Genomic DNA, 27550 nt, shown 5'->3' with positions numbered 1-27550 from the left:
GTATTTACATACTGTACTAAACTCTCCCACAGTTTATTAGAAGCTCTGTTTTAAAACCAGAGTGATCACATGAAAGGTCTGGAACAGAAAAATAATTCCACTTATCTATGAAGAAATCTGCTGACATTATTTCTAACCTAACACTACATAAGCTTGCCAGTATATATTGATTAATTCCGCGTGACTGTATTTTTGCAGATGAAGATCATCTGATAATTCCTGATGTGTTAAGTAGAATGAAATCAGACAATAACATTGTAGACAGCAGTCTAGACAATCATCGCATTCATGTGTGTTGGTATATATGCCTACCAGGTATCAGGGCAATTTTCCATTCTTAATTTTCTTTATAGTTTATCATAAAATTGTGTGTATCATCATTACATAATTTATGATAGTAGACTTTATTGCATTAGTACTGACACACAAATACACAAACCACTTACCCCTGCTGTCAGAGTCAAGTTAAAACAGCGACATATTTTGTCCTGGGGAGATGACATACAGAGATGACATTAATGTAATCCAGTGTTTGTTGTAAACAATCCCTCCTCAATGTAACTTTTGTAACTTTCTTGTTTTAAATTCCGGTAATTTGTCATGCTACAAATGAAAATAATTAAATTGGTGTAAAAGTAGATATATTATAGATAAATATTTCCAAAAGGATGAAAGAGAAATAAATATTTACCACTGAACACAAATTTGTGGTTAAATAGAAACAAAACTGCATGTAGACAAAAAAACTTCACATCAGTAACTGAAATTGATTCAGATGAGATTACAGCAAAGAGGAAGTGGTAACGATGCTGTGGTCCTGAAGAACCGTATGCTCACATCAGTATAGAGCAACAAAATTACGTTACAGAGTGCAGATTGCAGCATTTCTGTCTCAGTGGCAATGTGAACATAACATTTTAAGCTTATTATCTTATTCCTCAGAAAATTCTCCTCTGTAAAAGGTAAAAACACACAGTTTGTTTCTTATGGTGTACTTTGGAAGCTAACATAAATATTTAAATCAGTAAAACTAAAACTTATTGCTTTACTCCTCCTCCCCTCCCATTATGTAACATATCAACAATGTCTGAGTAGTAAGAGAGAACAATATTTTCTTCTTATGTAACACTAAATCTCTTTGTTTTGAAGAGTTGGAATTTATGACCCTTAAAAGGCACAAAAACGTGTTAATATTTTGATGAAATAATTAGAGGTACATGTTTGGAAAATGTATATTTTCAAATCTCTTGTATTAGTTATCTTTATGTGCTTCTTACGTCCGTTTCACGGACGGGAATCCAAGAATTTTTTCTTTCGAGTGTCCCATGAATTCAATATCAAACTTGAGATTTAAGCTTACTTGGTAAGCACCCTTTTGATTTTTTGGAGTGCTGAGATACAGTCAGATTAACAGCAACAGAGGATATCTGATGAAAAAAACGGGTTCAGACTTACAGTTATGTGGACTGAGCTGCAGTTCTTAGAACAATTCTGTCAAAACAAAACAAGAAGTAACATCTCAAAAGAGGTATCAGCAAGATCTAGTTAAAAACCAGCTTGTTTGTTTGCTTTTTACACTCTCTCTCTCTCTCTCAGTTTCTCTCTGTCACTCTCTCTCTCACACACACACACACACACGTACCCGCACACACACGCACATATAACCAAATTCACTCACATATATCTACATATGTGTATGTGTAAAATGTGTTGAAATTAAGACACTTTACCTTTGCACTCAGTCCAAAATGATTCACATTGTTATTGAACTCATGTAGAAGCACTTTGCATGAATGATGAAGACTGATGGAAATAAGCAGCAACAGTAGAGGCAGCATCCATCTGGAGGTGGTGGAGAACCCAGTCATGGCTGATAGATCACTATAAAGGTCTAAATTCACGATATGAATTAAGATATAGAAATGTTTTGTATTTGAATAAGTAGATCAGTAAAATTTTTGTCTGGGATGGTCTTATTTAGCTCCAACAAATTATCTTAACCTACACTTTTACTCGCTGTATGTTGTAGAAAGTTGTACACATCTGAACCTCTCCCTTTGTCAATGGATAGGAGCCAGGTTTTTAGCTTTTAATAGATCAGGATGGGTCATTTCCAAACTTTTGGGGAAACCCTGAATTATTTTGTCCATCGTGTGATTATTTGTCTCCGTCAACATGCTCCCCCACAGGACGTCCTTACTCAACAGGACCCTGACTCGACGGCAAGAGTGATGCAGCATGTGTTGATGCTAGCCACATATCAGTGAAATCTGACTGCATATGACTGTTACGGCATTTCCTCAACTCTGTGAAGTCAGATCATTTTTCTGCAGTTTATAGGTCACTGAATGAACTGCAGTAGTTTATTTCATCCAGCCATTATATCCTTAGCTGGGAATTCACATAAGCCTCAACTGTGCCACAGTGTTTGCCTGCACACAAACTAATAATTTGATTGTGTTCTGTAAGTGCTTATTTTCAGCTCAAATCTGATATTTTTGTACACCTGATAATGTTTTCCTACACTTGACATCTATTGCACTTCTGTCCGTCCTGGGAGAGGGATCCCTCACACGTGGCTCTGTCTGAGGTGTCTATGTATTTTTACCCTGTTAAAAGGGTTTTTATTTTATATTATAAAATGCTGAATGTATCCAATTTCAGGACTTTACTGGTGTTGTGGAAAAATGTATGAGCACATCTACAGGTTGTATACACGTGCTAAATAAAAATCTGGAGGACTTGGCCATAGGATATTATAATGATGCTTATAGGATTTTTTACACATACATTTTGGAACACAGAATTGCAATACACCACATATTTCATTCCCCTTAATCGCCATGGAATTTAATTGATAAGAACTGTCTGGTAGCATTTCCATTAGGAATTAATATTGTTAAATGTCTGTGATTAAGGTGTGGAAATAGAGAGAGTGAAATATACCTCCTGGTTAATTGTGAGTTGTTTAATTGTTAAATTTCATTTCATCTTCTAATCAAGCTAGTTTATGGTACTAGCAGTGTGTAAATTGGAGTGGTTGGAATGCTACTTTGATTAAGCTGGGTTGAGTAACAGAAACTTTTGTACCAGGTATTGTAATAAGTAAGTATTACAAACACCCAAACACCCAATTAAACATATGTGTATGTGTGTGTTGTATGTCTTATGTCTTACTCAAGCTCGGGTTCTAAGGAGATTGAAGGTTCTGCAATCTTCTGGATAGAGGTTTCAGATGTTGTGCCTGGGATCTGCTGGAGCCACGTAATATATATATATATAATAAGCCACTCTAATGTTATCTTAGCTATACTGTCCCAGACCTATGACTGCTCATGACACACAGATGATGATCACTTACATGTGCTGTATTCACAAATGTTTATTTAAGGCTCTCTTTGTGACAGTTTAATGCTTCTATTCCAAATGCATTCCATAAGTATAAACTTTAGCCCAGCAGAATACATTATGAAACACAAAATAAGACACAAACTTAAAGCCTCAAAGCTCCACATCTCATTCAGCAATTACAAGCTCAAGATAAAAGCAACAGATGTTTTGTCATTTTTTATAATTTCCTGACTTTCTTAACTTTTTGCTGTCATTATATTTCCTCCTCTTACCTCCCTTCATCTTTTCTACTCAAGAAACTCACTCCTCAAGCTTCCCTCACTGTCTGACAAGTTGATCAGCTCCTCAACCTGATCACCATCCTCATCCTCATCTTCCTCCTCAGCCTCCTGTGAAGTCTGTGCCTCCCCCTCTCCTCCTCCCTTCCCCCCCAACTCCAGGTAGCCCTTGGCTGTTTGGTTGACCAGCCCGTCACTCTTGGTTCTCCCTATTCCTCCTCCGCCTTCAGCTTTTCTTTTGACCGGCTGTACCATCATGATACCCTCATCCAATATGGGGGTCCCTTCAGGGCTGACTTCCTCTCCTGCTGCCTGACTGGCTCGGTCTGCACTTAGAGTATGAGCGCTGGGATCAAGAGTGACAGTTGCCTTGCTTGTGCAAAGACCCATGATCAGTCCTTCTGATGTGGTGTTGATTGAATGTAAATCAGGTCCTTTTAGCAATTCTCGTTGGTAGCTGTGGTTTGTCAAATCAGCTGTTGCGTAGTCTAAAGAATAACATTCATTCATAAGCAAGAATGTAAATTAAATTCCGTGCTTGATTCGACGATCCAAGTCTCCTCTCGCTCCACCTTTCGAAATGGTCAAACCAAAATATTCATGAAATTTTACAATCCAAGCATCTGTTTTCCTGTTGAAAATCCCTCATTAGAATAAATCTTCATGATTGTTAAATGGAAGTCAGATGAAAAAGAAAAGGAAAAGACTCCTCTTGAAGACTGGATTGCAGTTATCAAAGATTGTGGAATAAAAGTGAACTTGGTAAGCTCAAGAAAGAATAAATCTTTTGTAAAGTCCTGAGACGTCCTGAGACATGCTGCTAGCAGAGATGCTCCCATCCACACTGGCTGAATTTATTCATATGGTTTGAAATGACCATAGAACAGAGGTGCTGGAGCCAGAGTTCTCTTTGCCTGTGTTCAGTCCATACATAGGTTTCCTCTTCTTCTGTCTGGAGCTATAAATGGAGCCAAACCCATCCAGTGTATCTGTCTTTTGCATTGGACCACCTGGAAAATGTGGGTGGGCAAAGTGAAGTGGTATTATCTACTCTAGTTGTCATCCCTATCTACCAGCTCAATACTGAAATACTCCGCAAACGATTCACTATTTAAGTTTCTCAGTAGTCAGTATCAGTTGACCCTAGACCCTGATCTTAGAAAGTCAGATTAAGTGAATAAAGTCAACCAAGGTCTGTAAGCAACAGAGATCAGACCTATTTAGGATGATTAGATTTTTTATAATCTTTCCTTTTATTGTACAAGGCACTTTTCAACATAAGGTTTTAGCAGGCTTCATTGTTCTCTATATCTCAACTGGTCCTCTGAGGGTCCTTAACATTAACCCACGGAGCTCTTAGAATGCACAGTGTCAGAGACATAGTCTGTTTGTGGCAGGTCAGCAGATTTTAATAGGCACTTTAAATCACACAATTAGAGAACAAATCCAGTTTTATCTTTAATAGTTTTATCTATAATTTATCTCTTCAAACCTGCTGGAATCCTTTTAGAACAGAGTCAGGGGTTAAGGGATTGTAAAACAGAACCTTCCCAAGCAAAAAGCAAACATTTGACTGCAGATTTTAGGGAACTGCAAACAACAGCTACTTTTTCTGAAATGAACAATTCAACAATCATACCCATTCCTACTTTTATCCCAATGGAAGACAAGAAGCAGGGTTTGGACTGCTCTTTCAGGGTCTCTTTTAATTCCTCTCAAATTGTTCTGTCATTCTTCTTATGTACACATAAATGCCAAACTATTAATGATTTTGAGTAAAGTGTTTGAATTATTTCCCCAGTTAAGTGTGAAGTTATAAACACCTTCAACTTAAATTGTCCCACTTTATTTGTCCCAATAGGGCAATTTGTGTTCACAGCAAGGGGTGCAACACATAAGAAATAAAGCATGGACATAGCCTATTGTACAATAAGGGGTCAGCATCTTGCTATATGTTATACAACCAGCCATCATCAGGGACGTAGTCATCAAAGACATCATAGTTAACATTGTCACCACCACCACCATACAAGAGCCACATTGTCTCTTGTATTTTCTCATGTCATTAAAAACAACACTACACAACAAACTCAGCCAATTGATAACCTTTGGTCACACAGCTCTTCCCCCATCTTGAATTTAAAAGAGAGATGGCTGAGGGGATAAAAAAGTGTTTCTACCTGTTACTCTTAACTGACGGGAATCTGAACCGAGAGCCGGAAGGAAAAATCTAGATTTATAGCATAGGGGTTGGGAGTCGTGGATTGCATAACTCTTTCTTTCTACCTGTCTTTTTAAAAGAAGTCGGATAACATATTCTGCTGCACTTTTGTCTTTAAAGTATAGTTTCATTACTCTTCTCTCAAACCTGGTCTGTCTCCTTTTCCCATTCTACCCAAAAGTTTAAACCTGCAAAATGACATTGCTTGATACACCTCTACAAGAAAACTGGACTTGTTGTGCACAAAGAAACATCAAAGATCATATTCTTCACTACAAGGACGCTCTCTCTACAGCAAAATCCACTAATTACTCAGATTTAATCAGCTCAAATGGAGGGAACACACTTAGTTAACAATATACTAATACCACCTGACTCTCTTGCTCCTCATGTAATCAACCGCTTACTGTCCTAGTAAACGCCAGCCTACTCTCTGTGGCCTCCCTAATAACTGCCATCATACATTTCTCCCTCACTATATTTTAGCTAATAAGAATAACAGCAGTGAGGTCTACATGTAGTCGTAAACAATAAGTTTGAATATTTGAATATTGGATGCTCACAGCTAAGACACAATCTCAAGTTCAGACATATTAGTTGTTTTCAAAATTGTAAATTACAAAACAAAAGTTACAAACTGAAATAGGTTTTTTTTTCCTATTGTCCTGTTTCCAAAGTTGAACCTAGCAGCAAATTAAAGTTGCAATTTAAATGTCATGTAACAGAACACTATAGAAATAAGGCATTTTATTTAAGTTATTTAATGTAATTAATCAAGAAATGTGTCATTTTATCAATATTTATTAAAATGTAAATGTATCATTGGTTTTGTGATAACTTAATAATTAATTCTATTCTTTTCTGTCTTAAGATGTGTCTTGTGGGTTCTAGTAAGTGTTGGATTCCCATAACCAATTTAAAACTCATCTTTAAACGCTCAGTCAGTCTGAAAATTAAAAGGTCTTTGTCTCAGGCTGTCAGAGTTGAGAAATAGTCAGATGGCTGAGATAGGGAAAATAGAAGCAGCTGGCTCGTCTTATCTCTCTGCTGTGACAAATAAGTCTGAACACAACAGCACATGGTTTTCCTCCTGTCAGAAAGGGAAAATTCACAATGTTACTCTGAACTTCCACAGTTCAGTCAATTATTCTCTTTATGAGAAGTGCTCAGAAACTGGAGTCACCAATTCATCAATTTTGTTGTATGTTTTTGTGAATAGTTTAATGTTAATGAAGATTAAGTGGATTATTAAGGTATTACAGATGAGGAGCTTTAATGGCATAACTGTGAATTTGATACAATATGTTCCATGTTTAGACCGCTTCATGTTTTCTCTGATGTTATCTCAAAGTGCTGAAGTTGTGGTAGTTTGAAGGATTGCCGCTTATCTTACTACTAGTTAGACTATGAGTCTAATAGGGCAACCACATCAACCTCTCCACTCCACTTGCAGTAAATCGCATAGATGATGTGGAATCTGAGGATTCCCCTTTTCAATACTGAAGTGATCCAGCTGGGGGAGTTCCAGTGAGGGAGGCCACAGCCTTGACATATCACTTATCAAAAACAATGCAACCTCATTCATTATAAGGAATATTATCAGCCCACTTCTAGGATGGAGATGAGTGGAGTATAGTTGGCTGCCCCTACTACCACCTATGTTTTTCCTGTTTATCAGAATGAAATACTTAAATATAAAGTACTGTCCAATTATTGTCTGTGGACGTCTTACTACGTTAGTTTACGCAAAACGCAGCGTAATGCGTTACTATGAACTTTTTTGGGTAATAATAGCTAGCTGGTTAATGTAAACATTGTTCCTGTGCAACTGGAACGCTATCAACTTTGGTTATTCAGGTGTGACGTCATTCAGAGAGCTGAGCTCCGAGGTGCAATGGAGCAAGTCTTATTTATCAGATAAGATTTCAATCTGTTAATGTTAACAATGTCTCCCCAATGTACATACAAGTTAGTCATGGAGTTTCACAGGGTTCTGTCCTTGGACTAATACTCTTCAACATATACTATATGTACCACATACACTTCCAATTGTTAAACAGATATTACATATATTTTAATTTCATATTCCCCACTCCTTCTCCCTGTTAACTGCTGCTTCATTTAACTATGTTATATGTGATATGTTAGATGTTATATGTACAAGGTTATATGTTATACAAGGTTATATGTTATATGTTGTATGGTATGTTATTTTGTATGGTATGCATAGTGCTACCCTTAGACAGCCCACGATTAAAGACCCACCAGCTCACGTTTCAAATAGATTTTCTCCACTCAGCGACGCACCCGCTGAGAAACAAACTCTGGTTATTGGCGACTTGGTTCTGAGAAACGTGAGGTTAGCAACACCACCGACCATAGTCAATTGTATCCCGGGGGCCAGAGCCGGCGACATCGAATCCAAATTGAAGCTGCTGGCTAAAACTAATCGTAAATACAGTAAAATCGTAATTCACGTCGGCAGCAACGACTCCCGGCTTCGCATGTCGGAGATCACTAAAGTTAATGTTGAGTCGGTGTGTGCTTTTGCAAAAACAATGTCGGACAGAGTAATTTTCTCTGGCCCTCTCCCTAATACAACAGGTGATGACATGTTTAGTCGCATGTTGTCTTTTAACCGCTGGCTGTCGAGGTGGTGTCCTGTAAATGGTGTGGGCTTTGTAGATAATTGGCAAACTTTTTGGAGTAAACCTGGTCTTGTTAGGAGAGACGGCGTTCATCCAACTTGGGATGGAGCAGCTCTCTTATCTAGGAATATTACCCAGTCTATTACATGACAACCCAGTTGGGACCAGGAAGCAGAGCGGCAGTGCTAAACACTTCTCTGCGCTCCCTCTAGATCAGTCACCCAACCGCATAGAGACTGTCTCTGTCTACCGTCCGATTCAATTATTTAAATTAAACAATAACAGAGCAAGAAATCACAATAATCTTATAGAAATTAACACAACCTCTGGAACAACACAGGAAACTAAGACTTTCAAATGTGGTCTTTTAAACATTAGATCACTGTCCTCAAAGGCTATTTTAGTTAATGAACTAGTCTCGGACTACAATATAGATTTATTGTCCCTTAATGAGACGTGGTTGCATCCTGATGAATATGTCAGTCTAAATGAATCTACTCCCCCCAGTCATATAAATTCACACGTTCCCAGGGAACTCGGGCGAGGAGGTGGAGTTGCTGCTATTTTTAACTCCAGTCTATCAATTAATCCTAAACCTAAACTCAGCTACAACTCATTTGAATGTCTTGTTCTTAATCTTCCACGTCAATCCAGGAAACACCAACAGCCAATCATATTTGCTATAGTTTATCGTGCTCCTGGGGCTTATACTGAATTTCTAACAGAATTCCCTGAGTTTTTATCAAACCTAGTCCTAAAGACCGATACAATTATTATTGTTGGTGACTTTATGTTGACAATAATAAAGATAGCCTGAGCGTAGCATTTATTTCAATACTAGACTCAATTGGTTTAAGTCAGTATGTACATCAACCTACTCATTGTTGTAACCACACACTTGACCTTGTATTATCATACGGTGTCAAAATTGAACATATAACAGTACTTCCGCGCAATCCAGTACTATCAGACCATAATTTAATAACCTTCGATTTTTCATTATCTGAATATATGCCCCTAATAAAAAACTCATTTTCTAGATGTCTACCTGATAGTGCTATAGCTAAATTTAAGGAAATAATTCCGATTACATTTAAACCCGTATTATCCGTCGACATAAACAACAAATTCTTTAAAAACCCGAGCTCTATTGAGATTGACCACCTCGTAGATAGCTCTGCAGACTCATTACGATTAACATTAGACTCAATAGCGCCTCTAAAAAAGAAATGTGTAAAACATAGTCAATTAGCTCCGTGGTATAATTCCAAGACACATGAGTTGAAACAAATATCAAGAAAATTAGAAAGGAAGTGGCGCTCCAGCAACAGTGTTGAAAATCTCCTAGACTGGAAGAGTAGTGTTAAAGAATATAAAAAGGCTCTCCACAAAGCAAGAGCTGCCTATTATTCAAAACTAATAAAAGAGAACAAAAACAACCCAAGGTTTCTCTTCAGCACTGTAGCCAGGCTGACAGAGAGTCACACCTCCACCGAACCCAGTATTCCTCAATCCCTAAATAGCAATATCTTTATGACCTTTTTTAATGATAAAATTCTAACTATTAGAAATAAAATCAACCATCTCCTGCCCTCAATTGGCACTAATACCCTCCCAACAACAGAGATCTCAGAAACGGCTGAGAATCCTTCCCATTACTTAGACAGCTTCTCTCTGATCACCCGTGATCAGTTTACCAAAATAATCTCCCGACCTCAGTTGGTACTAATACCCTACCAGGAACAGAAATCTCAGGAACTGGTGAGAAACTTATCAATTATTTAGACAGCTTCTCTCTGATCACCTTTGATCAGCTGAGAAAAATAATCTGACTTCTAAACCAACAACCTGTATCTTAGATCCGATTCCAACTAAATTACTTAAAGAAATTCTGCCCCTAATAGATAGTTTGTTACTTAACACAATCAATCTGTCATTATCATCAGGTTATGTACCACAGTCTTTTAAAATAGCTGTAATCAAACCCCTACTCAAAAAACCCACCCTAGACCCAGAGGTTTTAGCAAATTACAGGCCAATATCTAATCTCCCCTTCCTCTCTAAAATCTTAGAAAAAGTTCTGGCCAATCAGCTGTGTGAGTTTCTCCAGGAAAATAATATATATGAAGACTTTCAGTCTGGGTTTAGAACCGATCACAGCACAGAGACAGCCCTGGCAAAAGTCACTGTAACTGTCAGCAAAACCGGCCAGTTTATGCAGACTGTTTTATTCTTTTATTTTAGGGTTGGGCTATATATTGTTCTTATGTTCAACTACGGTTTGGGTTATTTTCGTTGTCTTTTATACGTAGCGACTCCCCTCGCATAGTTACCTGCAGCAAAGGAGCGGACGGTTTTATTCGACACACCTGATCCCTCGTTTCCGCCCCAGTGCAATAAAATCCCTGCCGTCAGCCCGGCACAGATAGGAAACCAAACCGGACGCCAGCTTTGCGGCATTTCTCGGACCGAAAGAACCATCCAAACAACTTTAGCTTAACACCCCTCGCCAAGCGGAACGAGGTAAGGAAGCTGGTCCCATTTACTTTGCTGCGGGTAGTGCGGAAGGGAGTCGCTGTCACGTTAACGAGTCAGATGTCTCACGTGGCGATTTGTTTGTTCATTGTATTTTAACGTTCGTGTTTGGTTTTAATGATTAAAATCTTTGTAACTTGTAACTGTCATTACAGTTTTACGGTGTCACTACGGCAAACCAGATGTGAGAATAAAGAGCCGTGTACATCAGTTCAAGAGACTCAGCGTTTGTGTGGAGAAGCGGGGGGGCCGTTACAGTAAAACTCGAGGCTACAACGAAACGTCTTCCTGACTCGTGTCGTCACCCGAAGACACAAAACTTACAAATCGACCGTCAGACAAGACCGGACAACGCATCAAAGGCGCACGCACGAGAGAATATATGCAAATTTAATGAAGCATTTCCATATGTAAATACAAAAATGTTGTGAACTTTCCTGCTTTCTTGAAGTCAAAACTGATCACTAAATAATGATGATGATTTTAACGACCAATGGTAATTGTGTGTGTCATGTTGCAATTAACATTATTTATTGTTGTCTATGAGGAGCGTAAACACTGTTTAAATTGCCTAGTATAATTTTCTAAGCATACTTACAGCGCATCCTCTTTTGTTTGTGCCCATCTTACTTAGGATATTTAGGTTGCATCTGTTTTTGTGCTAAAACTCTGAGTATTCAACTGTTTTGCAAATGTCTGGTATAAGAAATAGCAGTTACTAAATTAAAGCGACTACTTGCAGAGGTTCTATTCAGGCACACTGCATATCACACCTAAAGATTAAGGTCCGAAGGTCAAATTAACAACGCAAGTAAAATAAAATGTCACTTAAAGCAGCAGCAACAAGTAAATCAGTTCCCATGCATCAAGACAGACCAGGCTCGCGGCAAAGAATAATTCCTGAGAACATCCGAGAGCTGCATAAAAATACTTTCTATTCGGCCTATGAGTCCTGGAAATTGTCAGCAAGAGAAGTTCGGACTGAAATGAAAAACTACTGCTCTCCAGATGACCTCGATAAAATCCAACGAAAAATTTGCACAAACCATGATGTGGTGAGCCATCATTATGAGGCACTTGTATGCAGCCAAACCACCACCCCAGATATCGTTGGTAAAATGGACACCTGCTCTGCTCTGACTGAAGAAATTCTTGCTCTTGTGAGTAAACGCAGAGACATCATCGATGGCAACTATAATGAACGAGTCGAGAAGGAGAGAGTGAGAATAGTGCTGAGTAAGGAAGATCATGGCTCCATATTTGGACTTACAAATACTGAAACCGCATTTTCAGAAACATCACGGAACTCAGACCAATCAAATGCAATTTCAACAAGCTCTAGTAAACGACAAGACGCAGAAGCAGAGCTCGCAGCCAAGCAAGCGGAGGTAAAGGCAACAAAAGACATTCTATCCCAGGAATCCAAGCTCAGAAGACTGGAAGATGAATAGAAACTTGAAGAGGCGGCCATGTTGACCGAATTGGAGCGGAAAAGGACAGAGAGACAATCAAAGCTAGAAGAGGAAAGGAGGAACCTGCAGCAGCTTAAGGCAGAGAAGGAAGTCCAGGTAGCAGCTGCTAGAGTAAGAGCATATAACAGTTTCGAAGATGTCCGCCAAGATGGGATGAACCATGAATCAGTCGCTGCTCACCAGGAGACCAGATATGAAGCTCGGCTAAATTCAAATGGTTCACCATCTCAACCTCGACTAGCACCTTTGCGAGCAACAACATCTGAAGATACAGTCTCTCTGGCCCAAGCAATAGCAAGCGCACTAAGCATAAATCGCTTGCCTGTACCGGAGCCAGAAACGTTTAATGGCGATCCTTTGAAGTTCACTGATTGGAAGATGTCTTTTACAACCCTTATCGATCAGAAACCTCTCTCACCAAGCGAGAAGATGTATTATCTAAAGATCTACCTCGTCGGAGAAGCCCGCAGAGCAGTGGAAGGGTTCTTCTATAGGAACTCTGAGGACGCATATACAGGTGCCTGGAAAGTCCTACATGAGAGATACGGAAACCCATTCCTTGTTCAAAAGGCCTTCAGAGACAAGCTCGCCAGATGGCCCAAAATCAGTGCGACTGATCCGTTAGCACTGAGAGATTTTACAGACTTTCTCCAAGGCTGCGCAGAGGCAATCCCACACGTTAAAGGTTTGACCATCTTGAATGATTGCGAAGAAAACCACAAGCTACTTCAAAAACTACCTGATTGGATTGTACAAAAGTGGGGCCGAATCGTCGACGATAACCTGTATAAAGCGGGGGATTACCCTGATTTCAAAAGTTTCACAGCGTTCCTGAACAAAGAGGCCCGGATATCTTGCAACCCTATCACGTCCCCACATTGGATGAACTTTAATCCCACAGTCGAGAAGGAAGCCAGATCCCTCAATTCAACTGCCCAATTAAAGTACGCCACCCGAGATGCACCTGAAACGGCCAATTATAGGGGAAGACCCCCATGTGTGCTCTGCCAAGATGAAACGCATGGCATCGTCAGGTGCCCTTCTTTCGCTGCGAAATCTTTGGAAGATAAAAGGGCATTCATCCACGAAAACCGCCTCTGTTTTGGTTGCCTAAGGAAGGGACACATCAATAAAGACTGTAGAGGGCGACATACATGTAATACCTGTGGTCGTAGGCATCCCACTTGCCTGCATGAGGAGTAGTTAAAAGGACATAACACTCCTAGATATTTAGCTGAAAGGGCCATTAAATGCTCTAGAAATCCTGTATAGCACAGTCGGTTAAAATGTTTATATCAGGATTTGGTGGGAGTGTAACTGTCAGCAAAACCGGCCAGTTTATGCAGACTGTTTTATTCTTTTATTTTAGGGTTGGGCTATATATTGTTCTTATGTTCAACTACGGTTTGGGTTATTTTCGTTGTCTTTTATACGTAGCGACTCCCCTCGCATAGTTACCTGCAGCAAAGGAGCGGACGGTTTTATTCGACACACCTGATCCCTCGTTTCCGCCCCAGTGCAATAAAATCCCTGCCGTCAGCCCGGCACAGATAGGAAACCAAACCGGACGCCAGCTTTGCGGCATTTCTCGGACCGAAAGAACCATCCAAACAACTTTAGCTTAACACCCCTCGCCAAGCGGAACGAGGTAAGGAAGCTGGTCCCATTTACTTTGCTGCGGGTAGTGCGGAAGGGAGTCGCTGTCACGTTAACGAGTCAGATGTCTCACGTGGCGATTTGTTTGTTCATTGTATTTTAACGTTCGTGTTTGGTTTTAATGATTAAAATCTTTGTAACTTGTAACTGTCATTACAGTTTTACGGTGTCACTACGGCAAACCAGATGTGAGAATAAAGAGCCGTGTACATCAGTTCAAGAGACTCAGCGTTTGTGTGGAGAAGCGGGGGGGCCGTTACAGTCACTAATGACCTTCTAATAGCTTCAGATCAGGGACTTGTGTCTGTCCTTGTTCTGTTACATCTCAGTGCAGCATTCGACACAATTGACCATCAAATTTTATTACAAAGACTAAAACAGTTAATTAACATTAAAGGAACGGCCCTAAACTGGTTTAAATCAGATTTTTCTGATCGCTCCCAATTCGTACAAATTAATGATGAGTCATCTGTGCGCACCAAAGTTCACCATGGTGTTCCACAGGGGTCTGTGGTCGGCCCAATTTTATTCTCATTAGGGCCCGAGCACCTCCGGTGGGAGGCCCTATTGAAATTGAAAGGATTATTCTGAGCGTAGTGAAAGGGCTTTTTGAGGGCTTTCCCATGCTCAAAAACTTTCTAAAGTTTGCAGTAAATTAGAGAGTGGTGGAAATTGACGTATTCTGGAGTAATTTGAAATGGGCGTGGCAAAATAGCTCAACAGCGCCACCTACGGAAAAGCCCCCTCAGTTAGCTTTAACCGATCCTCACGAAAATAAAGACAATTGTGTATCATGACCAGACGCACAAGAAAGCCTCTTGGAGCATTATGAAAAACTCAACAGGAAGTCCGCCATTTTGGATTTAGTAGCCATTCTTGCCATATTCCACATTTTTACTTTGATGTACTTGTCGTAGAGCTTTCATCGGATCAACTTAAAATTTAGACGAGTGTCATCACAACAATATGGAGATCCAAAGTTATCAAAAGATCAACTTTTTATCAGAGCGTGTGACCGTGGCGTTGCGTCAAAGTGTGATTAAACGCCATCAAAACACGGGCGTCTGTATCTCGGACATATTTGGTCCAATCGAGTCCAAACTACACACATTAGACAAGAGTCGCGACCTGAAGACATCAACACAGAAATCGTGACTTAAAATTACAGCGCCTCCTGGTGGCAGCAGGAAATGTCTTGTTTTTTGTACGTCTTACACTTAGAAGTATTTCTCCTCATCCACTTTGCGCAACCATGTCAAACTGTGGCAAATGGGTCTCAAGGCATTGATAATGAAGATATAAGATTACTGTGACTTTTCATCAAACGCCATATTAATGGCGTGGCATCAAAGTTCATCTACTCGCCATGACACACCAAATCGCTGTAACTTCAATGTTCATGGGTCCATCTCCCTCAAACTACATGTGTGTGTCAACAGCCCCCCCCCCCCTGAAGACTGTCAGATAGTTTTAAGGAATGGGCGTGGCAGAATAACTGACTAGCGCCCCCTAAAGGGCAGCCCTGGCACTATGATTGGCCTACAGCTACGAAAATCGACGGGGACATGTGTCTTTACATGACAAAGAAATAAGTCTCTTGGATAGATATGCTAGAGTAAACAGGAAGCCCGCCATTTTAGATTTGGTGGCCATTTTGGCCATATTCACTATATTTACTTTGACATACTTGTCGTAGGGCTTTCATTAGATCAACTTAAAATTTAGATGAGTGTCTTCACAACAAGATGGAGATCTAAAGTTATTGGAATTTTAACATTTCGTCAGACAATGTGACCGTGGCCTGGCGTCAAAGTTTGATTACATGCCATCGAAACACGAGCTACAGTATCTCAGGCATATTTGGTTCAATCAAGTCCAAACTACACATGTAAGACAAGAGTCGCGACCTGAAGACATCTGCGAAGACACCGCGACTTAAAATCACAGCGCCACCTGCTGGCTACAGGAAGTGAAGTGTTTATCCTTGCCACAGCGCGCAAACGCATGCAACGCAGAGACGAGCGCTTGCTCATCCAACGCTGTCTCTTCCCCGACCGCAACAGACTTGAAACGCGCGTGTGCTCGGGCCCGTTAGTGCTACAACGTAGCCCTAGTTATATATGCTTCCACTAGGACACATTATCAGGACACACTCGGTAAATTTTCACTGTTATGCGGATGACACCCAGTTATATTTGTCAATAAAACCTGATCAAAGTAATCAATTAACTAAACTTCGAGCATGTCTCAAGGACATAAAAACCTGGATGACCCGCAATTTTCTCTTATTAAACTCAGATAAAACTGAGGTTGTAATACTCGGCCCTAAACACCTTAGAGAAACATTATCTAATGATATAGCTGCGCTAGATGACATTGCCCTTGCTTCCAATAAAACAGTGAGGAACTTGGGAGTGATCTTCGATCCTGATTTGTCCTTTAATAGTCACTTAAAACAAATTTCTAGGACCGCCTTTTTCCACTTGCGTAATATCTCAAAAATCAGACATGTCCTTTCACAAAAAGATGCAGAAAAACTAGTCCACGCCTTTGTTACATCGAGACTGGACTTCTGTAATTCACTATTATCAGGCTCCAGCAGTAAGTCGTTAAAGACTCTGCAGCTGGTCCAAAATGCCGCAGCACGTGTCCTGACAAGAACTAAGAAAAGAGAGCACATTTCCCCAGTATTAGCATCGCTACACTGGCTTCCTGTTAAATCAAGAATAGAATTTAAAATTCTCCTCCTCACCTTCAAGGCCCTTAATGATATGGCACCTTTTTACCTTAAAGAGATGTTACCATATCAACCTACTAGAGCACTCCGATCCCAGAATTCAGGTTTACTTGTCGTCCCTAAAGTCTCAAAAAGTAGAGTAGGAGCCAGAGCTTTTAGCCATCAAGCCCCACTGCTGTGGAATAATCTCTCACTTTCAGTTAGGGAAGCAGACACGCTCTGTTCGTTTAAAAGTAGACTCAAAACCTTCCTTTTTGATAAAGCTTATAGTTAGAGCTAATTAGTGCGGCAGAAAGTAACTCGCCCTATGTTCCAAAATTGATTAAAAGGCAATAACCCCTGATGATGCTAAGACGCACAGGGAATTTATGACACAAGACACACGGAGCTTCTCTTTCCTGCTTCTCCTTCCTTTTCTCCATCCCTAACACATCAAGGTATTTCTTATCTCATCAGTACATGTTACTAACTTGACCCCTTTCCCGGAGTTTCTGTGCCTTAGCGCCCGCGGATGCAGGGCCACAGCTGTGGCCGCACCATGGATATGATTGTGGATCGCGCGTCAGAGGTCGCAATGGTGGATCCAGTTCGGTGGATTCTGTATCGTGCCTGCTGATAGTAGTGGTAATGGAGGATCCTTTGTCGCGCTGGCATCGGCTGATGGTGGACCACGACCGAGGCGGCAGCTGATAATGGATTCTAACTGGCGGCAGTGGACAATTACTGTGGACTATAGTGGATCCCATCCTGATGCTGGATCGTGATCTGGCTGCTGACCAGAGACTATGATTGCAGCAGGACTGCTTCACATATAGTATTGAAAAATGTTTACCCTCATCGATGCTGCTAAAAACTTTAATCCTGATGATGTTTTCTTACACTTGACATCTATTGCACTTCTGTCCGTCCTGGGAGAGGGATCCCTCACATGTGGCTCTCTCTGAGGTTTCTACATATTTTTACCTGTTAAAAAGGTTTTTAGTAGTTTTTCCTTACTCTTGTTGAGGGTTAAGGACAGAGGATGTCACACCATGTTAAAGCCCTATGAGACGAATTGTGATTTGTGAATGTGCGCTTTACAAATAAAACTTGATTGATTGATTTTTTAATTTTTTTGTAAAGCCCGTCTACTGCGTAGATGTTGCCTGCCAGGTCACAAGAATTTCACTTCTTCGATGACGCTGTCATTGGTGCATGTGACAATAAACTTTGATTTGATTTGACCTTACTGTATATATCTATGCAGATACATTTCCAAACACTTTCTTTTCTTCGTTGCAGTTCTTTAATAAAAAGTAATTGCTCTTTAACATTTATCAGCTCGAACTCGAACACGATCTGCTTAGGAACACTCACTGTTGCTCTGAAGTAAACAAAGACACCAGTAAATTGAACCATAAACCGGATGACACCATCATAGAATTCACCATAACTAGCGTTTCGGTGGTGTAATTGCAGCGCAATTCACACACACCTACGCACAGCTAGGAATGCTCTGATCTTTGCGTAGGCTATGTGCATACCTTTGGGGTAGGTTCAAGACATGCGTTGGGGTTCAGTCAGCAACACCATCGGAAAGAATACATTGGTTCCAAAGTTCATATAATAAACCTCTAAAACAACCGATTTGTTGTAGAGTGCTGCACTTCATCCCACTAACTCTCTGGGCTGTCTCTAAAACCAATAAATAAAGCTGGGAGTTGCATTATTATGGAATAAGAATTCATAGTCAGACTAAAAAAGGGATGCTTACTCAACAGCCAAACACCATTAATGGTATATAGTCAGCTACCATTGTGAGAATTATACAACAGTATGGAGCATATACAGTATTTTTACAATTGTATAGACTGCTTTTAAGGAGCTCCTTCCGGATATTTGCCTTGCAGTCCTTAAAGTTCAGAGCAGGTTTCAGTATGCATTTAACCTGAAAACTGTATAGACAGCTAACCTGGCTCGGTCCAAAGTTGAACTTAGACTCAAAAACACCTCATCGTCTAATAAATGATCACCCATTAACACAGTCTATCTCTTTTTTTTAGGGACAATCACTGTATGTGTTAGAGCTACTTCTTGGAAAACAGATTATTAGTATAATGATGCCAGGTTTGTATCATCATCTGTATTGACTAATCCCCCACTGAATTAATTAATTACCAGGCTAGCTGTTTCCCTCCAGTCTGTCATCCAAACCAGGCTAAATATGCTTCCAGCTCGTTATAACACGCATGCATTAGAATTAGTGTCAATCTTCACATTTCAAAACGGTGTCTTGAAAAGGTGTAATGAATCCACATATGAATATATAGAATGTATAGAATGTGTGGATGGGATGCCCCTCTCAGCCGACTTTAATTATCTTATAATGCTTTAATAAACCAAAAGTATCCATGTGCCCAGAAGCAAGGCACCAATAAAAGTTTTTGTCCCTTTTTGGCAAGTGCACTGTGTCCAGATTTGTGAAAACAACACTTCCCACAATGAGTAAGGACTTGGCAACTGTGGAGAAAAAAAAACTCCCTCACACTTTAAATATTAAATGTATATTGTTGGAATTTACCACTGATAAAGATAATAGCATGATCTGACTGTCTCTCCAGCACAGCATGAAGACGAGGCAAGTCAGGAGGTAGATCCCTCCACATCTTCCTGATTGAAGCCCCGCAACCCGACACCAGACCTGCACCACTGACTCGCCACATGGTCAGACCTGCAAAAGAGTGATTTAATGATGAAGCTGGAATGATCCTTCTATTTACTCATTTGATATGCCTAATTAAACAGTTGTATGCATTCAGACCTTTGAATAAGAAAATCTCTCCTCGTATCCTTGCCACAACGTCAAAACTGGTGTTACATCGATCTAAGGAGGAGCTACGGGAAGAAAACACAGAGGTGGGGTGGTTGCATTAGTTTACATGCATTTTATAAATTGGTTGCGAGTTTTCAGTGAGCCCAATCTGGAAACACACATTTGGCTCACTCTTATTCAGTCTCATACTGACCATCCACCACTGCACGTACATACTGTCCAGCACTGTATTGTTTATTTGTCATTACAAGATCACTCACTATGAGCCGGGCTCGTTCATTACAGCTCTTTCGGCAAACATTCCTCAGCTCAAAACTCAGTGCTCCCTATTAACAGAAATTCTGTACTAATGTAAATTAAGAAACCTGAAGACGAACAGAGACCATGTTCTAAACAGAGTGAACCAAACGGAAACGTAACAACAACCTGGCAAGTTGACATTTCGAGTTTCTGACACTGAGGTGATGTAACACATATAAACAAACATGTCAAGTGGCCCTATTACTAAAGCTCTTCAAACATGCTGTCTCTTACCGAGTCTCACCCATTTCCATACAAAACACACATGACAGTTTCACAAAGGTTTTATATTGTTAAAAACCTGGAGAGAATGTGTGAACCTACGTGGCTCATTTCCTTTTTATTACTTATTTGTTTTATGAGCCAGGATCAATCAATCAATCAATACAGTTTTATTTGTATAGCCCATATTCACAAATCACAATTTGTCTCATAGGGCTTTAACAAGGTGTGACATCCTCTGCCCTTAACCCTCAACCAGAGTAAGGAAAACTACTAAAAAAACTTTTAACAGGGTAAAAATAACATAAAAACCTCAGAGAGAGCCACATGTGAGGGATCCCTCTCCCAGGATGGACAGAAGTGCAATAGATGTCAAGTGTAAAGGAGAACATTATCAGGATAAAGGTTTTAGCAGGATTGATAAGGGTAAACATTTTGAAGCATAACTGAAGGTCAATTAATGATGGATTATTGTCAGTAATGGTCAAGTATCTGAGGAGAAATACAATGTATCAAGCATTCCTGCTGCAATCACAGTCTAGGATGGCTCCTTCATACACACTTAATCTAATTCCTTGTGAATTCATAGCTAATTGCTACCCCCTACTGATATCACAAGGGTATGACATGAGATAAAACAAACAAACTAAGTGACAAATTCTGACAAAAAATAGTTGAATTACTTGTTTGTCTTCTCAAGTTGAAATGATGTATTTGATTGACATTAATTCACACACACATTTACACAACACTTCTATAATTCTCTCTAAGTATCATTCATACATTAACCATTGTGGGGGGGACTCCCCCATACGTTCTGATCGGACAAAATATCCCAAACTGTGTTTGGTGGTAAATGGTGTGATGTCATACTCATTGATTATTACATTAAAAGTAACCTCGACATTACACAGACTTTTCTATTGGTTGATTTACAAAGGTTATCAATAACTGTTAAACTACTACTGCCAAATTGGCTTTAAAATCTACTCATTATTGATGATCACCATATCAAATCTGTATCAAGTAGGCTACTAACAAAACCATTTTAGCTTAATATCCACATAGTATTTCTATGAAAAAAGTTCAGTGTAATGTTGAACCATGTGATAACAACAATACAAAGTGAAATGCAGACATCAGTGTGCTGATATGATCATGATGACAACAATAAAATGTTTATCCTTATCAGCTTTTGTTTTTAGCATGGCCATCAGGTTAGTGTGTTTACCTGCTAACATTTGCTAATTAGCACCAAGTGCAAATTATAGTCGAGGTTGGTGGGAATGTCACAAGTTTTGCAGGTGTTTGGTTATAAACAAAAGTATTTAACAATATAAGTGTAATACAGGAGGTAACCACAGTGGGTTCTCTCAGCATGTCGCACACAGAACATAGAGTTGTCAGCTTGAGATTTTTCTTTATTTCTGCATACGATCAAATTTACTCAGTCATTGTCTGCACTTTCCTGCTGGCTGACTTCATGCTCTTTGTGTCTTTTCTTATGTCTGGGATCTCTGCAGACCTTGTGATGACTGTCTCTTCCTCTGTGTCTCTCAGTCCAGCCGCTACTGCATTTGAAAAAGAGTGTGACTAGCCACCTCCATGTACCTATGCCAATAAATCACCATCTCCTACACTGCCTCTCTCGGAACCACGCCCACCTCCATGATATGGTTCCCCCAAATTATTACAATTCATCCTCTGGTGAATATGAAGGCGCATATCACATTTCATTGCTATTGCATGAGCGCATATTAGAATTTATTTTTGAACAGATTTGATTCACGGTTCCAAGCTTAAGGAGCTAAACCACTTCAGGCCAGTAGACTTGACCTTTCACCCGATGAAGACCATAGAAAGGATTATACTCAAGCACCTACGCCCACTGGTGAGCACTGAGCTGGACCCCTTACAGTTCACATATTTGGTGTGGACGATGGGGTTATCTACCTCCTTCACAGATTCCTTGAGCCTCTGGAGAACACCAGGAGCACTGTAAATGATTTGTATTTATATAGCGCTTTTCTAGCCTGATGATGACCACTCAAAGCTCTTTACAGTACAGTTTTACATTCACCCATTCACACACACATTCATACAGTGCATCTATTAGCAGCACTTTGTTGCTCTACGAGGAGCCATTCGGAGTTCAGCATCTTGCCCAAGGACACTTCGGCATGCAGATGGGGAAGACTAGGGATCGAACCGCCGACATTCAGGCTGGAGAATGACCACTCTACACCTCAGCCACAGCTGCCCACACAGGAAGTTACATCAGTGATCAGTGGTCAAGACAAACTCAGGAGCAACAATACGAATCTTTTTCTGTTCACCATCAACTCCAGAAGGTAGAACTCACATTCTAATATCTGTGAAAGCAGAAAATAAATTTGTATTTTCTTTCACAGTGTGCAACACAGGTAAACATAATATGTAACAGGACATTTTCTGGGTCACAAGCTTCACAACAACAACAACAACAACAACAACAACAACAACAACAACAGGGACATTTCTGGAACATTCAGGCAAGGTTTAGAGTAGAGACAGGAAAGGATGTCAAGTTCTGCTGCTGAAACATTGTTGTTTACATTGCATCAACACCTGCATTGGTTCCTACAGCCAAAAGTCTTTGAATCGTGTTGTCTTTCTAAGTAAAAATTTTTTTAATTTTCTATGTTGATGACAACTGTTTTTTTAAGATCAGTTACAATATAAAGGAACACGAATCAAATTGATCAGATAAACATTTGAAACACATGAAATTCCCAGATCAATGTCAACATCTAATGGCAAAAAGAGTCACAAAAAATCCTCTAAGAAGTATTATTGTGACCATCCAAGTGGAATTGACTACCGGTGTTTGCTTTTACAATATCTGCAGAGTGGACATGAAATATTATGTTCAGGAGTTGCTTCACTCATTCTCTACTATGTGAGCCGGCCCCTCCTTTTATCACTGTACGGTGGCTCTTTATAATTAATCATTTACACAGCTTTCTGGACAGGCAGCGTGTCAGGACAGCCCCAGTGACGTCCTGGCAACTCGCTGGAGATACTTCATAATTAAAATCCTGCGCTTGGCACCAAAGTGAGAGCTGCTGCGCAGAGCAGATTTATGCACACACTTGTACGTGGGGGGCCACGGTCGAAGCATCAGAGATTTTATTACATGACTGCGAACATTAGCAGTGGAATCTCACATAATGATAGACACCAGCGTGGCAACACTGTGCTGGTATGCTGTAATGTAGCATACCAGTGCATAAATAACCCTGCCGAGGTAGCAGGCAAACAAAACAACTAGTCTAGACATCCATTAAGATATGGATATTTTGAATATTTTAACTGGTGTTGAAGTTTGTTTTTCCGTGATAGGATTAAGCAAAAATACTGAACCAATTTTGTTGAAACTTGGTGGAAGGGTGAAGTACAGGCCAAGGGCAAACCCATTAAGATTTGGAGCAGATACAGAGAAGATTCTTTTCCGCTGTCTTTGACATTGTGACATAGGGCGTTAGCCTTGGTGAAGGTATGTGCCCTTGTAGTTTGTCTCTGTTTTAGTGTGTGCGCACTAAACCTTGGTTTGAAGCACAGTCTACAAAACCATTTTTTTAATCTTTTTTTTTACCCTGACCTCCACTCAAGCCCCACCCTCACCCAATCATGAATAAGTGAGATGTCGGTCCCTCAAACCAAACAGACATTTGCACACTAATTAGGCACATCTCTTTGTCCTTGTCTTGCTGACAGGGTGGTTCCTGTCTGGACAGAGTGACTCGCTCCAGATAACAACAACTAAATCCCCAAAATTGCAATCTGCTACAAAGAGGTTTTACTCACATGATTCATTCTGTAAGGAAACTCCTTTGGGAAGGCGTAAGAAAATCTAGTCTTTACTGTTCCATAAAAAACAAAAAAACACTGTGAGAGTTATGTTTTTTTACTTCTCCAGTGCTTTTGTTAAGATTTTAAATATATGTTTGTCTGTCTGGGGGTGGGGGAAGGGGCAGTTTGAGCCATATATATGGCCTAACACAATGACTTCATAATTCATTAGTGTTGTTTTGATTGGAAGATGCGCATGTTTACACAAACAGAACATACAGCCGATAGAGCAGGAACACAATATTCTATACTCCACTGAACAACAACACCAACCCACAAGGCGTCAGCCGAGTCAAGTTTTGTTTATGAAACACAAAATCGAACTGTCATGGTGTGAAGATTTTGCCCGGCGGCTTTCAGAGGAGGGGCCTGACTCGTCACTTCCTGATTCCAGTGCCAAGAGGCTGGAACTACGCCTGTGCATTATTGACCAATCAAATTATACCTACTGTTATAAAATATTACAACCGCTGTCCGTGCGGTGTGACTCGTGGCTGTCCAGTGCTGCTAGAGGTGCAGGGCTGTACGTTGGGTGCCCATTGCTTTGCTGTGCTTTTCATACCTTTTTATTGCTTCATAATAAATACTTGTGGAACCAAACTGAGACCGGCTCTTCTCATATTTGGGATAAAAGAACGCAACATTTTCAAGACAATCCAGCCATCACTGCTCAGGAAAACATTGGAATGAGCTAGAGAGAACTACGACCTGGCTGCATGGACCATAAACACATCAACAACAGACCACAGTATGTGAGGCTTTGTGACAGTGTGTCGGATGTAGTAGTTTTCAGCACAGCAGCCCCACAGGGAACAGTGCTTTTTCCCTTCCCATCTACCGTATATACATCAGTCTTCAGACACAACACAGACAGAAAAAGACTAAACAAACTAGCTAGGAGAGCCAGCTCGGTCTTGGACTGCCCGCTGGATTCCACTAAGGAAATGGCTGAGAGGAGGATGTTGGCAAGGCTGAATTCAATCATGAACAACACCTCTCACTCCGTTCACAACACTGTGAGGGGCCCTTATTCTCCTGTCTACCTCATACTGACTTGCCTGCTGCTTTAACAACTGCCTTTTCCTGGTGTGTTGATCAATAAAATTGTATCTTATCTTATCTTATCATATTTTATATCAGTTGAAGTCTACAGAAGCTTTCTTCACACCACTCTACCTAGTTGTCTGAAGGCCCACACCTCTTCTGCTTCCAAATGAACTCCTCCTGCCCGAGTAGGGTCTGATGGGGAAAAAGCATGGCCGACTGCACCACCTGCCCCATCGAAGGGATGGCCATCACCGTGGTAACCATGGAGGAAATCTACCTGCAGGTCAGCTGCATGTGGACTCCTCACCTAGGGTCCAAGGGCAACAGAATGGAAAATGTGTAGATTTAGGCAAATAAATATCAAAAAAATAGTCAATATCAGCAGCTAGTTGTTCTGCCATGGATTTCTTTAGCAGGCCTTTGTATAGGATATGCATTTATGCATCATATCCTTTATCTCATTAATACAGCATTAGTTAAGATACACTCACCTCGTGGAACTCCAGAGTTGTCGGTTCTGCCCATACTCTTAAGGCATAGATGACAAGTGAGCGACTTGTCTTCTATGCTAGGACAGATGAGAGGCGGAAGGATACGAATGCAACCTGAAATGTGAGTGTGTGTTTATGTGTGATGAAAGGACAGAGAGAGTGAGAGACATTATCACAATGAAAATGCTGAAGCAAAGACGCTAACTGTTAAAAATGGAAAATACTTATGTTTGAACCAGGTTAGCAGATCATAATCAAGTCAAGATAATGAGGGTATTCTTGTTCGAACCTCGAGTTAATGTACTTGCGTGTCCAAATGGAAATAGTCCTTCTCCTTCTCTTGGTTCTCCTCTCTTTGTTGTCCAGTGATTTGGATGAGTCCTCTTGGTCTGGCATGGAACAGCGTGGACTGTTCATCAAGGCCATTGTCTCCTCATATGAACACCACAGCACACCAGAATCAGAGTAAACTCAATAAGGCACATATAGAACACAGAACAGAAACATCCATGTGTCTTAAAAGTAAGCTTGACTCAGTGTTATTCATTAATTTAAATCCTACAACGATCCAATCTCTATGCCTCAAACAGACTAGATGACCAACTCATTGGCATGGCTTCAGTTATTTTTGGCGAAACAGCGCCCCAAGGTTCTGCAGTTGCATCTGGGGACTTAAAAATGTACATTTGTTTTTCTAGTCTGATGATGACCACTCAAAGCGCTTTACGGTACAGTTTCACATTCACCCATTCACACACACATTCATACAGTGCATCTACTTGCAGCACTTTGTTATTCTATGGGGGGCTATTCAGGGCTCAGCATCTTGCCCAAGGACACTTCGGCATGCAGATGGTTCAGACTGGGGATCGGACCGCCGACCTTCAGGTTGGAGGACACCCACTCTACCCCTCAGCCACATCCGCCCGTAAAGGATAAATACGCTGGCCCCGGGGCGCAGCGCGAGACCCTAAGCACCTGTGTGTGGGGGGGGGGGGGTTTTGGTGCCATGCTCGACCAGAGTCGTATCAGGCTGTACCGGTTATGATCCTTCCGCAGGCATATAGGCTCAAATAACTTTGAGAACCTGCTGCTTTTGCGGCTGAACAAAGCCTATTGGTAGTGATGTTGTACATACAGGATTGAGTCCAAAGGTCTCAAGGTCTCTTCCAATGAAGATTATTGATAACATTCCACTGAAGTTTGACTTTTTGCATTATTACAATTAGAGATGAGCCGGATACTCGGCTGAAACGAGTTTCCGGTACGGATAAAGCACTTTTGCCGAGCACGAGTATTATACGAGTAATACGAGTCAATATCTGTGCTCGGACTGAATGAAAATCCTCACACAGCGTCACAGCGCTCCTCCCCTTCACGCACCGCTCTGCTCACTCACTCACAGAACAGCTCTCAGTGACTCAGGTTCGCGGGTCTTTTCCGTTAACGTTTAGGGTTTCTTCAGCTTGAATTTTGTTTTTATTTCAGTTTGTACTTACTTATTAACCAGTAGAGTTCTGTTAAACGTGGGTTCGTTCAGACGTGGTGCTGGTAGAAAGCGACTCGCGTTGCGTCTCATTTTTATTTTATTTTTCCCTGCATCGCTCTTGTTCACATGAATGTGATTATACTGTGTTTGTTTTAATTATCCTCATCCGAAGCAGGAGAGACCCGCGTCTCCTGTCAATCTTGTCCCCGGGAAATAGCAAACAGCATCGGACTATTTGATCCGTAGAACACAGTCTCCCCGCCCCCCTCTCTCTCTCTCTCTTACTCACTCATACACACACTCACACACACACTCACACACTCACACACACACACACACACACACACACACACAAACACACACACACACACACCTGGTGTGGAAATAAATTTAAAAAAAA

The 27550-nt window shown here is 40.6% G+C and overlaps 1 protein-coding gene across 1 annotated transcript; it reads right to left on the bottom strand.

Moving 5' to 3' along the window:
• Positions 1-19426: 19426 nt before the first annotated feature.
• LOC133012200 (matrix metalloproteinase-17-like) lies at positions 19427-26583 on the bottom strand. The gene is given in 8 exon segments (XM_061080180.1): positions 19427-19608; positions 19699-19772; positions 22112-22209; positions 25292-25477; positions 25662-25726; positions 25729-25775; positions 25951-26131; positions 26571-26583. Coding segments are annotated over 8 exon segments (846 nt in total).
• Between the last annotated feature and the right edge of the window lie 967 nt (positions 26584-27550).

Source organism: Limanda limanda, chromosome 10 (assembly GCF_963576545.1).
Source record: "Limanda limanda chromosome 10, fLimLim1.1, whole genome shotgun sequence".
NCBI lineage: Eukaryota > Metazoa > Chordata > Actinopteri > Pleuronectiformes > Pleuronectidae > Limanda > Limanda limanda.
Note: the sequence above shows the minus strand (reverse complement) of the source record. Positions and strands in the feature narration are given on the sequence as shown.